At 34.8% G+C, this 14390-nt stretch overlaps 1 protein-coding gene across 1 annotated transcript in view; it reads left to right on the forward strand.

Annotated features, from left to right (window-relative positions):
* The window catches only part of LOC145662026 (putative peptidoglycan muropeptide transporter SLC46), a 52671-nt gene extending 38281 nt beyond the window's left edge, over window positions 1–14390 (forward strand). Inside the window, exons 5-7 of the mRNA XM_081727361.1 lie at window positions 4630–4713; window positions 7397–7553; window positions 13369–14390. Of these exons, the coding sequence (XP_081583487.1) occupies window positions 4630–4713; window positions 7397–7553; window positions 13369–13468 (341 nt within the window). The 3' untranslated portion in view covers window positions 13469–14390. The remainder of the gene's footprint in view (window positions 1–4629; window positions 4714–7396; window positions 7554–13368) is intronic.

The following is a 14390-nucleotide window of genomic DNA, read 5'->3' on the forward strand; positions in this document are numbered from 1 at the left end:
ACACTGTTAAGAACACTTTTGACAAAATATGTTGTAGATGGAAAAGACTTGTAGTAATCTTGTTGTTTCTTAGTGGTAGGCGTAGTTTACACTTGCGTCTATTAAATCGTAGTCATTACTGCTATAGAAAACTAGTAGAATGCACTATTTGAGTTGTTCTTGTAACTCTATTTTTGTAACCAGTGATGGACATTTAAAAAAGTGGATGCCCCAGTTATGGTCACCCAGTGATGGACATACAAGAGAAATCAGCAAATTTTGACATCTAACCTATTGGGGTGTAATTTAATGCGTAACCAGTATTTGTGTGTAGAATTTTTATTTATTTTGCACTTGAAAACCATTAAACAAAACTAGTATTTGCTCGAAAACGAATTGAAAAGAGGCCAATGTTTATAAGAAATCGCATGTGTTTGGGAACAATTGGTGAAAATAAATATCACTTTTATTATTGAAAAAATAAACAATAAAGCAAAAGGCTATTCTGAAGGGTACCTATATCATTTTCCGATACAATTGCAAACGAAAAGTTCTTTAAAGATTTTTTCTTCCTCTGTTTGGAGTTCTGCTTTCTAAATTCCATTTTTATTTGTTCTGCGCGTCTCTTTTCTTCTCGCTTCAATTCCATCACAGTTTTTTCTGTAACTTCTCTTGCTAAATTCTGGCTTTAAGTTTTTGATTCAGTATAGTCGGTATTATTCAGATGTAACGGTTTGTGCTCGGACCAAAAGAAAGAGCTTTTGAAAGCAGCTTAAACATCAGGATCACACCATACCAAACTGTGGATGTAGGTGATGAGGAAGCAACCGCTGCTGGTTCTGAATTGTTGGCTTCTGTGGTTTCTGAAGAGGTGTCCCCTGTGTGAAATTCCACCAAGGAAGCTGCCGTACAGACGTCTGGATTTCTGGCTGTTTCTGTAAATGCAGAAGAATATTGAGCAGGCATGGGCATTGCTTCAGAGAATAGGAACAAACTATTCGACACGTCATCTGCTGCGGGATTTATAGTCTGACTAGGGCCCAACTTTGAATGATTCATCCAAGTCTGCTTGTGTTGGATTTGGCAAAAGATTGTCGTGGGAAGGTGCAGGAATTTCTTGGACAAGTCGAGAAACATCATTCATATGAGATACATCTTTGGTTTGCATTGACTTGTTGTAGCTTCGTAATTTTAATTCCTTCCAAAGATAAAACAGAGATATATCCTCGTTGGGCCCATTCTATGGTTGCAAGTCCTTCAAAAACGTTTAAATAGAAAGTTTTTCTCGTGAAATTTGAGACTCAATAACTGTTACAACTGTTCTGAAGTCGCTCACTGAAATTTATTCGATATGAGACAAACATTTGACATGTTTTCCTTTGGGGCCTCGTGCCATTGGTAGGACCTCTTCAGGAGTTCACATTTTAATTGTATTTTCGGCTTTTCGGCAACTGTGACTTAACATGAGGAACGAAAATGAGTAGGATATCGGCAAGAAGTTGTATAGGACTTATTCGTAAAATGACATCCCGACATTTGTCTGTTGGAACTAATTCATGGAAATAAATGGCTGAATTCGAAACAGTGATATCTAACCCACAAACGCCCAAGACCAGTTTTATTCGTTAGCAACTGCCTTGAACAATACCGTGTTACATCGAGAACCTGAGAAGAAAACTAAACGAAATTCGTACAACAAGAGAACGGGTAGTGTGCCTGAAGTGGAACAACGGGGGTTTGGCTAACTGAATGATAATGCCCATGTAACGTAGTGAAAAATAAAGTGGGTCACTGGTGGCACAAGGGGCGTTTGTGGGCTAATTTAGCCGTTTGTTTGTATATCTGTTTCTGAGTTCCAACTGTCAAATGCCGGGATGCTATCTTAACCCTTTCACAGAGGAAGTCGACTTTTGTCGACAGAAACAAAATTTCCTTAACATGCGAATGTCGACTATAGTCGACGTGTTAAAATTTGTTTGTCCGTATCTTGGCTTTGTCGAGAGTAGTCGCCAAAGTTGTACCGTTCATTTTTTTGTGTTCTATTGTTTTCGATAAACAATAGAAATCACACAGAAAACCTTTGGCGACTACAATCGACAAAACCAAGATAACAGACAAATTTTAACACGTCGACTATAATCGACATTCGCAGGTTAGGGGAATTTTTTCCCGTCGCCTTCCACAGTGAAAGGGTTAAGAATAGGTCCATACAACTTCTTGTCAATATCCCACACCCTTTCATTGCCTTATGTTCAGCCAAAGTTGTCGAAAAGACAAACATATTCACATTTTGACTACTTAAGGAGCCCTACCATCGGAACGAGGTCCCATAGGAAACAACGTCAGCTACATTTTTGTCCTCTTTTAACCTCTATAATCATCTCCTAAGCGTTGTAGTAGTTATTTGAATCACACGCAAAGTGTCCATAATTGGACCAAAGTTGCTAAGCTACACCAGTAATACACACCCATTGTCCATTGCTGGTAAACATCACAAGCTATCAGTTTCTTTGAGCCAGGTTGTTCATATGGCTTTCATGGTACATTTGCAGTAGACATTTGTGTCTTTGATACATTTTTCAATTGTACCAGTAATGGACAGACGGCGTCCAATATTGGCAAATAGCACCTTTATCTTCCCAGTCATGGACACCCCCAATATTGACGGTTCAATTTATTAGTATACAATTTTGCCACATATGCCTTTCCTGTACCAATATTAATGTGTAGAAAAACACACACATTTCAATTTGTTCATAGCTTTACTATAGCAGAGCCGCCAAGGAATTTTTTACCTTATTCAACTTTTAAAGACAATGTAAAAACAAGCGTGTGCAATCGACACCACGATTGCAGCATGCGTAGATCTAGCAGACAACAGCCTAACGATCTTGAGTGGAACCAGTATATCACGTAGATAATTTCCAGCTGAATGCAAACTTCACTGTTTTAGTGAATGTCTTATTTTTCACACATTTCCGCCGAAGTGTCCGTTACTGGCAGTGAATTTATCTGTGTCCATGACTGGGGTGTTTACCTTATGGAATATAAGTTTTCCATTATGCTTTATGCAAAATACGACCTATGCTTGTCCTATTCACTCCTGTATCACGTTAGCATCGTTGTGTTGATTTCTGTGGTGAACATGTAAATGAATCTAACACTTCACTTGTGTGGGGCCGGTTTATCCATCACTGTTCCTACTCCTTCAAATTTATGGTACAAGCGAGCACAGGCGTGTTAATATTCCTGCCTCCATTGCCATTGTACTTCAGATTCTTTTTATCTAGACATGTTAGGAGGGGATGAGGGGTTTCCCCAAAGTTGTAGAATTCCCCTCCAAAATTTTTAAGATATAAGGTGTATGAAGCCCTATATGATATGAATATTTTTGTATCAATTTAAAATTTCATGCACAGTTTATGTTTCTCCATTTTCCCAGATATTCTTGATTAGTTTTCTTTCTTATTTTCTGCAAATATTCACATTTTTCATTCATGGTATCACTTTTATATTTTCCATTTTCCCTTGCAATACACACACACACACACACACACACACATATATATATATATATATATATATATATATATATATATATATATATATATATATATATATATATATATATATATATAAGATTTCTGTAATTCCATTGTAAACTTCTAACTTCGATATTTCCTGTGAGGTTGAACTGAAGATATATATACAGATGGTCTTGAAAATAATGAAAGATCTGGAAAACGAACAACTTACCAAATTAAAATGGCATTGTGTCACCTTTCGCCTTCAGAACAGCTCCGTCGGTGTCATTGACGTCATGAGTGGTAGCAATAGAAATAACACATATTTCCCTTGCACTACACCACTCAGTTTCATAAGAGAAGATCGAGGCAGAAATCTGCACCGGATTCGTGTCTCCTAAACGGACCACAGATGTTCAGCTATGTTTAGGACCAGGCTAGGTGTTCGTACTCATCCCGATGTTCCTCACGGCACGACCAAACAGCTTCAGCTGTATGAATTATTATCCTGTCATTGGTAGGAAACATCTGGACCATATGATGCACAGGGTTTCCTAAAATGTCGATATAATGACGGGCGGTGATGTGATCAGTGAACAATAACACAGGGCCCACTAAAAAACAGAATATTGTGGCCCACAACAGCAGATAGCTGCCGTCATGTTTCACTGATGGGCAGAGACACTGCAAGCCATACGCAACTTTGGACATTGGCCACAAATGATCGAGGTTTGTAGTTTCAAATAAATGACATATCCGACCACAACAGACATTTCCTGTCATTAATAGTATGTCTAATTTTAATTAACACCTCCTTTTATTTTGCTCATTTTGCTCAATACATAGAAATAATATTTTACATCATTAACATTACTTCCATTATTTACATCAACTTTTATGCAATAAATTCAAACATATTTATACAATATCTCCTAATCTATTGAGTAATAAAAATATTTTATGTTAACTTATCTGCACAGTGTAGTTGCAATCTCATTTACGAAAATTAAAATTTACGAAAACTTTACCTTCTGAAATCTCGATTACCTACTTAGTTTTGTAGTAGTCGTGCATTGCATTATATCCTTTCTCAAAGCATTTAATATGTAAATTTTATTTTTGTCAGGTGCAGTCTTCAGCTTGCTATGTCATGTTCCTTGGGGATGTTGTAGATCTCTATTGTCAAAAACAGTTTCTCCTTGTGATGTAGGTAAGTGTGAGAGTAACTCATATAAATGTAATGAATGTTTCAAATGTTGTGCATGTTTGTCTATTTCTAATCCTCTTTCAATCTTGAAATTTTGATTTAATATTTAAAAAAGAAACAAATAATTGGAGAAAATTTACTCATATTGGTTCACTCCTTGACTATGTTATTTTACATATATACTAGCTAACCTGAGCTCTCTACCCAGCGCGTCATTCAACATATAGGCATGAATCTCCTTGTCATTCCTCACAACGACGGTATATGTCTCTTTACAGACACAAATGAAAGACGTCTTGATATATATATATATATATATATATATATATATATATATATATATATATATATATATATATATATATATATATATATATATATATATATATATATAATGGCAATGGGTACCATGTTTTGGGAGATATTTTTCGATTATTTTTTCAAGATCTCGCACCGTTTGCAAGATTAAGTCTACTTCCGATTGGAGTTTCTAATTCATGTATGATCAGTGTTTTCTTTCTTCTTGCATGCAGTATATAATAAGCAAATACCTTACATACATAATTAATTATAATGTCAGTGATATATGGTGCTCTTTGGCCAAAACAGTCTAAACAATAAAGATTCCTCTTAGATTGGAGAAATGGTTATCCTTAGTTTTTCATTATAATTTGGCCATGAAACAAATGCCTGAGAGATATACAACCCTATATAGAACTAAGTTGTGTTGGAATGTATAACTCATAGGATATGGTGCTTTACATTTTAAAATTTCAACACTTCAAGTGTACCCCTTAAAAAATGTACGGTAACAAAGAAATAACGGCCATGCTTTTTAAATATTGAATTAAAACTAGACAATCTACACAAAATTTGGAATCGACCAGCGAATACGGCCCGTTTCTAGTACTTCTGGTTTTCGAGATCTTATTGTCGAAAGAATTGCAGACAAACATAAATTTCCTTTGGAGACAAACATATAAACCTAGCATTTTAATGTATAGATTAGGTTTGTTAATTGAATAAGGTTCAGTCTTATTTGATGACTTTATATTATTTGGCTAACTTGCAAGATTTTGATCATTAAATGAGTTACACATCGTTTTTCCAAGTACAACAAACACTCCATTTAACGGTCTAATTTTATGACGAAAAGCCCGCAAAATTGGAAGTCAGTTAAATCGCGAACTATGTTGTGGGCAATAAGTATTTAAAATAGGATATTACAATTTAATTTGTGCGATATAAACTAACTAACTAACTCTATGGCGTATGGAACCCAAAGGTTCAATGCTGTGTTCACAAAAGCTGGATCATCTTCGTCCGTGTTTAGGTACTGTTTTATATCATCTTCACTGACATTTTTTCCAGACTTCAACACGGCTTTTTGGACATTGGACATTTCGATACCTTTGAATTGATTTCTCCTTCCTTTCCATTGATCAATTGTTTCCAATCGCTAAATAATGTGATTTTCATTTTATTCCAAGTAGCTTTTATAAAACGGATACAAAATAATAATAATAATAATAATAATAATAATAATAATAATAATAATAATACATTAGTCAAATTATGTCTTTTAAATCCGATGTCAGATGATTCGAAGTCCGTTAAATCTCGAGTTACCGCACTCTTACTTTACTTCCATGGTTTCAAAAGGTAATTTTCATATATATAAAACTTATGTAGAATATAATGCTAATTTAGGCCTTTAATTTTACAGCCATTATGTAGCAGTAGTAGTAGTTGTTGTTGGTTTTGCTGTTTCTGTTCTTGTTATTATATCTGGACAGAACTAGTAGGAAATACGTACATTTAAAAGAAACGAAACCAGCAGGAACGCGTTCGTTTAAGATGAAACAAAAGTAAAATCAGTTTTCATCTCCAGGAGAATGTAAACATGAATTTTTCACCTCTTTCTCGTTTGTTTCTAATTGTATGAAAAATGTAAACGTCAAACACATGTAGCGGAGACAACACTTTTTAAAAAATGCATATTTTTATTACAGTTAATCTTATCTCACTGGAACTTAACAGATGATGTAGAAAAATATATATTGCGCAGGAAGAATTTGTGCAACTATTATAGTGCTCTTTCTGTGAGTATATGTGTGGAAGTTTAGCTCTGTGAAAGAGTACTTAATTCTGGTGCTAAGGGCTCCTGGTTTGACTCCAAGGTGTGTGAGATTATTGGGGCCAAAATTATATCTTCCGTTTTTCTTGTGGTTTTCTTGTTTTCCCTTACTATCTTCATTCCAGGGGCGTATCCAGGAGCGACCGCTTCCCGCAGAAGAGGAAACTTTCATATTTTATATATAAATAAAAACCATCCCAGAGTTTGAAGCTCTTAAATGTAGCTCTAAGTAGCAGTATTACAATCCACCGCTCCCCCCCCCCCGAAGTCTGTCCTGGATCCGCCCCTGTTCATTCCAATATTATTCACTTACGTTTATGCAAAGAAATCTCTTCCTATAATCGATCCCTGTTTTACTTTTAAGGACATAATTGTGAAATTTTAAAATAAGTATTTGCCTAGGTATTTTTTTGAGTAGTTAAAACGTAATCATTATACAAATTAGTTCAAAGTTTTATTATAATTAATTTTATAATTTGCTTTATTAATAATATCGATTTGATATGTACCCAGAAATAATAGTATTTTTCTTGTCCTCTTTTCTTAAAGGGAAAATTTTATTCCTGGGAGCGTTTATGCAAGGAATCTCCAACATTGTAGAACCTTTATTATATACGCTGTTATATAGAGAAACTCTTGATGTAGCGCCCCATTCTGTTTACTTTGTGACAATGGGTCTGTATTTATGTGTAGCGCTAGGATTCATGTAAGTATTCAAATATATTTTCCATAATATTTCAAGTATCGCTAGTTACTAGGGATGCGCACGAGACGAGTCGAGACACAGCTCTTTCAATAGAAAAATATATATTTTTCGAGCCGAGACATCAGTTTTACAGCACATTTTCGAGACGAGACAGTCTCAAATCTTGTCTCGTGCGCATCCCTACTAGTTACTATGTTTTCCAAGTACGTGGGACGTTCAATAAGATTTGAGCCCAACATATAAGGAGTAGATGAATATACTTATTCAGGTGTCTATACCTATATAATTTCCCGTGATCTCAACACACTTAGCACATCAATCAGTAAGACGTTGAATACCACAAGAATAATAATTTTGCCAGAGCCGTTAAACCCAACTTTAACAGATCGTCGCTGTAACGTGATCCATGCAAACGTTCTTTAGGTTTTGCAACAAGAAAAGTCACTTGGAGCTAAGTGTGGAGAATAGGGTGAATGGGTAAGAATCTGGGACCTGGTCTGTTTAATACAGATTTGTAAATAATAATAATAATAATAATAATAATAATAATAATAATAATAATAATAATAATAATAATAATAATAATAATAATAATAATAATAATAAAGAAATCAGCAAGTCGCTATGTCTAGTAGACATCACTGAATTCAACGATCTGCACCTTATTAAAACTGAATGACAAATGATACTTTTGATTTATGCTTCTAAGGAAGAATTATATCATTTCACCGAACCACAACATCCCATGATTGTTATACCAGCTTTATGCTTAAAATGGAATGAATGTGCCTCATATATTACTTTCGAGTTGCTTACTATTATCATAGAGTAATGGAATGCACATTCCAGGACATATATATATGATCGACCTTTGTCATGCTTAAATATAGCGTCCAGAATTGTTTGAAGGAATGGAATAACCTTAGCCTTTATAACTCCCCTCTAATGTAGCGATCACTGATGATATTGCCTAAGTAAGTAGCAGCTAGATCGTATATTGTACTCAATGGCGCCTCATGCCTTCATACCTATACCATTAGGCGTCTATGATGCTTAACTGCATTGGGTGGATTGTGTTCACTACGACAGTGTTTAATGTGTGTGCCAACATCACTTTAGAAGGGGTTGAAGTGTGATTTTTCCGAGCGAGCGAAAACACGACCGTGCGACTCAGCACACTAGGGACAATGTACTTGTAAATAAGTTTTCATGACCATGAAGAGATTACAATTGTACACTGAATAAAAATCGGAATTGGACTTGAATTGGACGTTTTTAAAACGCCTTTTCACCATTGTTTAATATGTACATAAATGCACTAATGTGTTCTAACAGCGAACAAAAGTGTCTCCTAGCAGTGGTTAAGAGGATCTGCCCAAAATGTGTTCAAAATGTACCTAAACTTCTGATGTTGCCAAGGAGTATACGGGCAGAGATATCACTTTCAAACAGTGTTAGGACAGTTTTTTTTATAGATATTTACAAGTTTTTGTTCGTATACCCGTTGGACACATCAAAAGTTCAGGTCCATTTGAAACATTCTTAAGGCAATTCCTGTTAACCACTGTTTGGAGACATGTTAGTCATTGCTTTTTCACTGATAGAGCGCTTTAGGATATTTTTGGACAAAAGTAGTTTTTTCAAAAATGTCTAAAAAATTATTTCTTTTTCGTGTATGAATCATTTCAAGTCCAGTTCTGAATTGTAAACAGATGTGGAAATGGCTTACGTTGTTAATTACCACACTACTCAGTGCTCTCACTAAATGAAAGGTGACATTTAGAATAAACATATCAAATAAATATTATCTAGAACCTCGATATAACTTGGAACTTCTGTACCGTAGTGGGAACTGTTAAACGACATCACTTTATAGCTAAAATGTTTATTTAAGCAGGGCATCCACGATTGGATTCTTGTGCTTGTCATGTAGTTCCCATTCAACGTTAAGCTACCGGTACATGGTTATACTTTGATCAAATTTCATCTGTAAAAGTCAATATCTCCGTATCTTTCTACGTTAGAAAGAAAATAATACTTTAAAAAAAAACATGACAAATTGGTGATGCTGTATCTACATATTCTGTAATTGTAAAGTCAAATTGTATTGTACTTGCCTAGAAAAGAAAGGAAATGTGTGTGATCAAAGTTATACTTGGCTTGGGATACTTCGATCATTCTTGAGTTGGTCATGCAATATCAAAGAAAACCCATCATAAAAGCTAGAAAGAGGAAAGGAAAGGTTCGTTACTATATCGTAGGTTCATGTGTAGGAGATGGAGGTAGTAAATAATCAAAGTAAATACATTGCAAGAATGTGTGAACTGTTTATAGTGAGAATGTAGCTGCAATATGGCACATTGGATGATTCAAGAGTTAGAAACATATAACGATACTAAACAGTGAAACATGTGGAAAAAAAACTTGGTGAGATGTTCACATAGCTTAGTTCCATCTGCTGATTTGACTCCTCACCCAAAGTACATATCACAAAAAATGGGAAACAAAAATGAAAACGTAAAAAGTGAACAAAAAACTTTAAACTTCAACACTTGGACATATGTACGAAAGACATAATACGTGTTCCCATCACACTCTACATCCGGGGAAGGGTTCGAAAGGATCTCAACTATATTATCTGGTTGGATGGCGCAGACATCATCAGCAACAAGCTTGGACTCTCTTTTATTTGCGCCAATTCTTTTGAGGCCTACGACGATTAATTCGGGTTCAGTGTCTGTTATTTGACACAAATATTTGTCAGTGTTTTCCTCCCTGAGAAGCAAACTTTGCTACAATATACTGACCAACGTCGTAAACCTGTGGCTGCTATTGGCCGCTGGTAGAGAAGTGTTGCTGTGCGGCATCTCCAGACAAGGGATTCTCTTCTATCCCAGGCAAATCAGTTGGGTCGTCGCTGTCAGCATCTCCTTCTGGTGTAGTTACAGCAGAAGGAGATAATGACAGCGTAAATATACTACATCCAGGTGCAACTACCAGTCTTTTCTTCTTTCTGGGTAGTTTGCTTGGCGTACTGGTACCGAATCGCTGCTCTTTGAGAAGTGGTAAAAGCATCTTCGGCACCATAGTTGGGATCTTCTGCAGCATGTTCTGTTGGCAATCTGTTAAATGCTTGTTCACGATTAATGGGATATATCCCACATGTTCGGAATCCATTGATCAAATTTCTCTCGATTGCTGTTGTCATGTTGCAGTTGTGGTCGTGAGTGTGTGTGTGGCATGTGCTACTACTGCATCTTCTTCTGAGTTTTAGTCAGTAGAGTAGAGAACATGTTCTTCGGAACTGTGCTTAAACTTGGATTTTGAACTTTGAAATCAGTGAGACATGTGCGCCAGGTTTCCTTCGTGGGTCTAAAAAACACAACATCCAGCGGCTGGGAAAGATGTGGGGAGTTAGGAACCATGCAAATAATATCAATGGCATTTTCAGCGTACAATGACATCACCTCAACATCCAAATGCGATGACAAATAGTCACCAATTAGCACCTTTCGACCTTCTAAACGTTTCGCGTGTGGTAGAAAGGTGGTTTTGATCCAGTCACGAGAAGTAGCTCCATCCACCCATCCCATCGCTTGATTAATGTTGCCCTTATTGTGTGATTAAAGTTACAACTCCAATTTTAACATTTTCTACAACATACATGAACAGATACATTTTGCATTCATGTTTTTTAATATACAACCAGAGCTACCAAACACAAGTTATACTTAGTTCACTTGGTACATATTTTACACTTACTTTTGTTGGTGGGAAATTTTGCAGACGTTAGGTATGCTTACAAATTTATACATATTTTCAGTGCAGATAAACCACTTCCTTGTAGGGACACGTGCGAACTGGTCGGCAGGTGTGTTGTAAGTATGTGACGTGATTCTCAGGATTTCCATATTCACAGAAATGACTACGATATATTTTGTATTGGTGCCGCTAGGTGTTTTTCTATTCACTTTGAAAGTTTTGATCAAAGTATCCCCGGGATTTAAAGTATCCCCATTTTACGGTATATTTTCATGTCTCATATTGGGTCGGTTCTGGGTAGAAATGATATCCCCGAAAACAATGAAATGATAACACTACTTTATGTAGCTTATTCCTAGGGGATTTCTTAAGACTAGTGGCCAGCATTTCTCACATACTTTCCAATGGGATTTGAGAGGGAAGTGGAGTAAAACAATCCGAAGCAGAGTTAAAACCCTTGAACAAAATATTTGTTATTACCCCTTTGAGGGATTACGCATAACAAAACTTGATATTTAAAATTGTCAAATAGAAGATTGAAATAGTGTCTATATTTTACAGCGATGACAATAATAAAAATAACTAAAGAAAGCAACTAAATCATAATACCAAAAACGGTTTTTCCGAGACTTGTTAATTTTTTAAAAAAAGAAAGGAAGAAAGAAAAAAGAAAGAAAGAAAAGAAAATTGACTTTCACAATGTTGCAGAAACATCAGCAAATAATCTATAGTTTCAGTAGGACAGAGTCTGTTTTGTATAACCAAGTAATTCCAATCCTTATAAAAAGCTTAGAAAAAAAGTTTTAATCTTTGAAGAAGAATATAGCTCTATTTAGCTTTAGACATCTATAACTCAATTACAGGTATATCTACTTATATCACATTTTATCTAAAATATATATATTTATTTTTATATCGTGTTTTACAAATTGCATGTATCGTTTCTATTCTTTTCAACATTACAAATTTGCTTCTTTAAAACTAAAATACACAGAGAAAAATCCGTTCTCCGGACAGCGGTATATTGTACAAATATACGTTATCCTCTTGCTTACTACAGAAATCAGTACGGAGCACACGTTATCCATATGCTACATAGGCACTGCCCTTCGATGTTACATGATGCCGTTGCAGGATGTCTGACATGTAACAGTTTTCCGTAGTTCACATGCATATACTTATGTTACATTCCTCAGCTGTATGTTATATACGTATATTTGTATGTGAGATGCTGACCGTCTATATTGTTTCATACGGAAAGTACGTATTGATGGAACACTTATACAGAAAGTATTATAAAACATGCGTTTTCAGTTATACGTCTGCTGTACGTTAAGTCCAAAAACTACAGGAATTATGCATGTAACGTATCTTTTTAAGTATGTCACCTACAATTTTTTTTCTCAGTGTATAACATGAAATTCTTAGGTATTTGGGTATTCTGGGCAGAATTCTAATAAAGAGGGAAAATTAGTTAAGTTCTGCTCTACTGACAAATTACCAGCTTTAAGAAACCAATATCAATCAAACTAATCTGAAAGGTGGATTTTATCACATTTATCATCACACTGGATAGAAACGAATATTTACTTTCAAAAATATAATAATGGAGCCCCGAAAGCTGAAACTCTTGATGTTTTTTCTATTTGGTTGCATCCATGATCGTAATACATCACCCAGACATTTTATATCAAGCTATCATTTTCGAATTCCTGCGAGAAAGTCTTGTAGAAACAAAATTTTATGCCAATATCTAAACTCAACAACTATAAAATAGCCAGTACGCTCTAGATTGTAAATATTTAAATAACCAATTAATACTTCCTTCTAGGATAGTTAAACTTAATTATTTAATCTGCAACTTATTATTTTCTGTAAAATTAATATACTCCTGAAACGTTTTGAAGATAGCCCAAAGATAAAATATTAGAATTAAAATTTTAAATTACCGTACCTAATACCTAGTACTAATGAAGTAAGAGATTTAACGGACTATACCTATTTATTGTTATACAACTAAAATATTTATTTCTCTTTGTTTTTTTCTTTTCAGAGTTGTGTACTTCTTAGACATCAGGAAAAATAATGTCTCAGAGAACGAAGAGAGGTCTCATGATTCCAAAGATAAACCTCTTGATGGACAAACAGTCTAGATGGTGAAATAAGCATTTATTTTCTACATCAAAATATTTATTTTATATATGATATTGTTACATGTATACCCAGAGTGCAACTTCATAAACTTTTGCTGGGGGTGTGATGCATGGAAAAACAGGATCAGCATGCCGAAACTTACGAATTCAAAATTTAGTGCCTGTATAATGAGTTTGATCTTTCTTTCCATTTTTCTCCATTTATATAGGGTCCAGTGCCCGAGGAAATAAGAAGACTGTTCGAGTCCGTATCTGAGGGTATTCGTAAAAGGGAAGTTTCTGTTTCGTAATAATACAGAATTTTTGACCGGGATAAAAAAAAAAAAATCTGTCTATATCATGGACGTGTCCGTCATTGAGAGGTATCCATGAAGAAAGGTTTCACTGTATTATTTTTCTCTTGATTTTTTAAATCAATGCTATACACAGTAAATCTAGTAGCCCAGAAAATTTTGTACAATAGAAATTTCGCAAAACAGTTAAAGCATACAAAATACAAAATATTGTTCTTTTCTTCCAACTTGTGCTACTGATTGTACAGATTAGAGTTTCCGAAGAGTTTTAGCGTTACTATACTTAGAACTGAAGTCGCTACCAATGTGAACAGCGGTTAGTAAGCTGTCTTTGAAACATCATGGGTAAAATAAATAGAAATTGTCGCTGGAAAATTGAACATTTTTTTAATAACGTGAGAATACTGTCATGATATCGATGATAAATTTAATAAAAACTACTTTATTTCTAACCAAAGCTAACAAATGATTTAGTGAGAACTAATGAATTTAGTGATAAAAATAGTGATTTTTATTTATCATTGATAGGCCTATAACTTTTCTAGTTTTGAATATTTTTACGAAAACTAAATAAAATTTATTATTTTATTAAGTAATGGTGAGTCAATCTAAAATATTTGAATGAAACA

The sequence above is a fragment of the Thermobia domestica genome, chromosome 10 (assembly GCF_964235325.1).
Source record: "Thermobia domestica chromosome 10, izTheDome1.hap1.1, whole genome shotgun sequence".
In the NCBI taxonomy this organism is placed as follows: Eukaryota; Metazoa; Arthropoda; class Insecta; order Zygentoma; family Lepismatidae; genus Thermobia; species Thermobia domestica.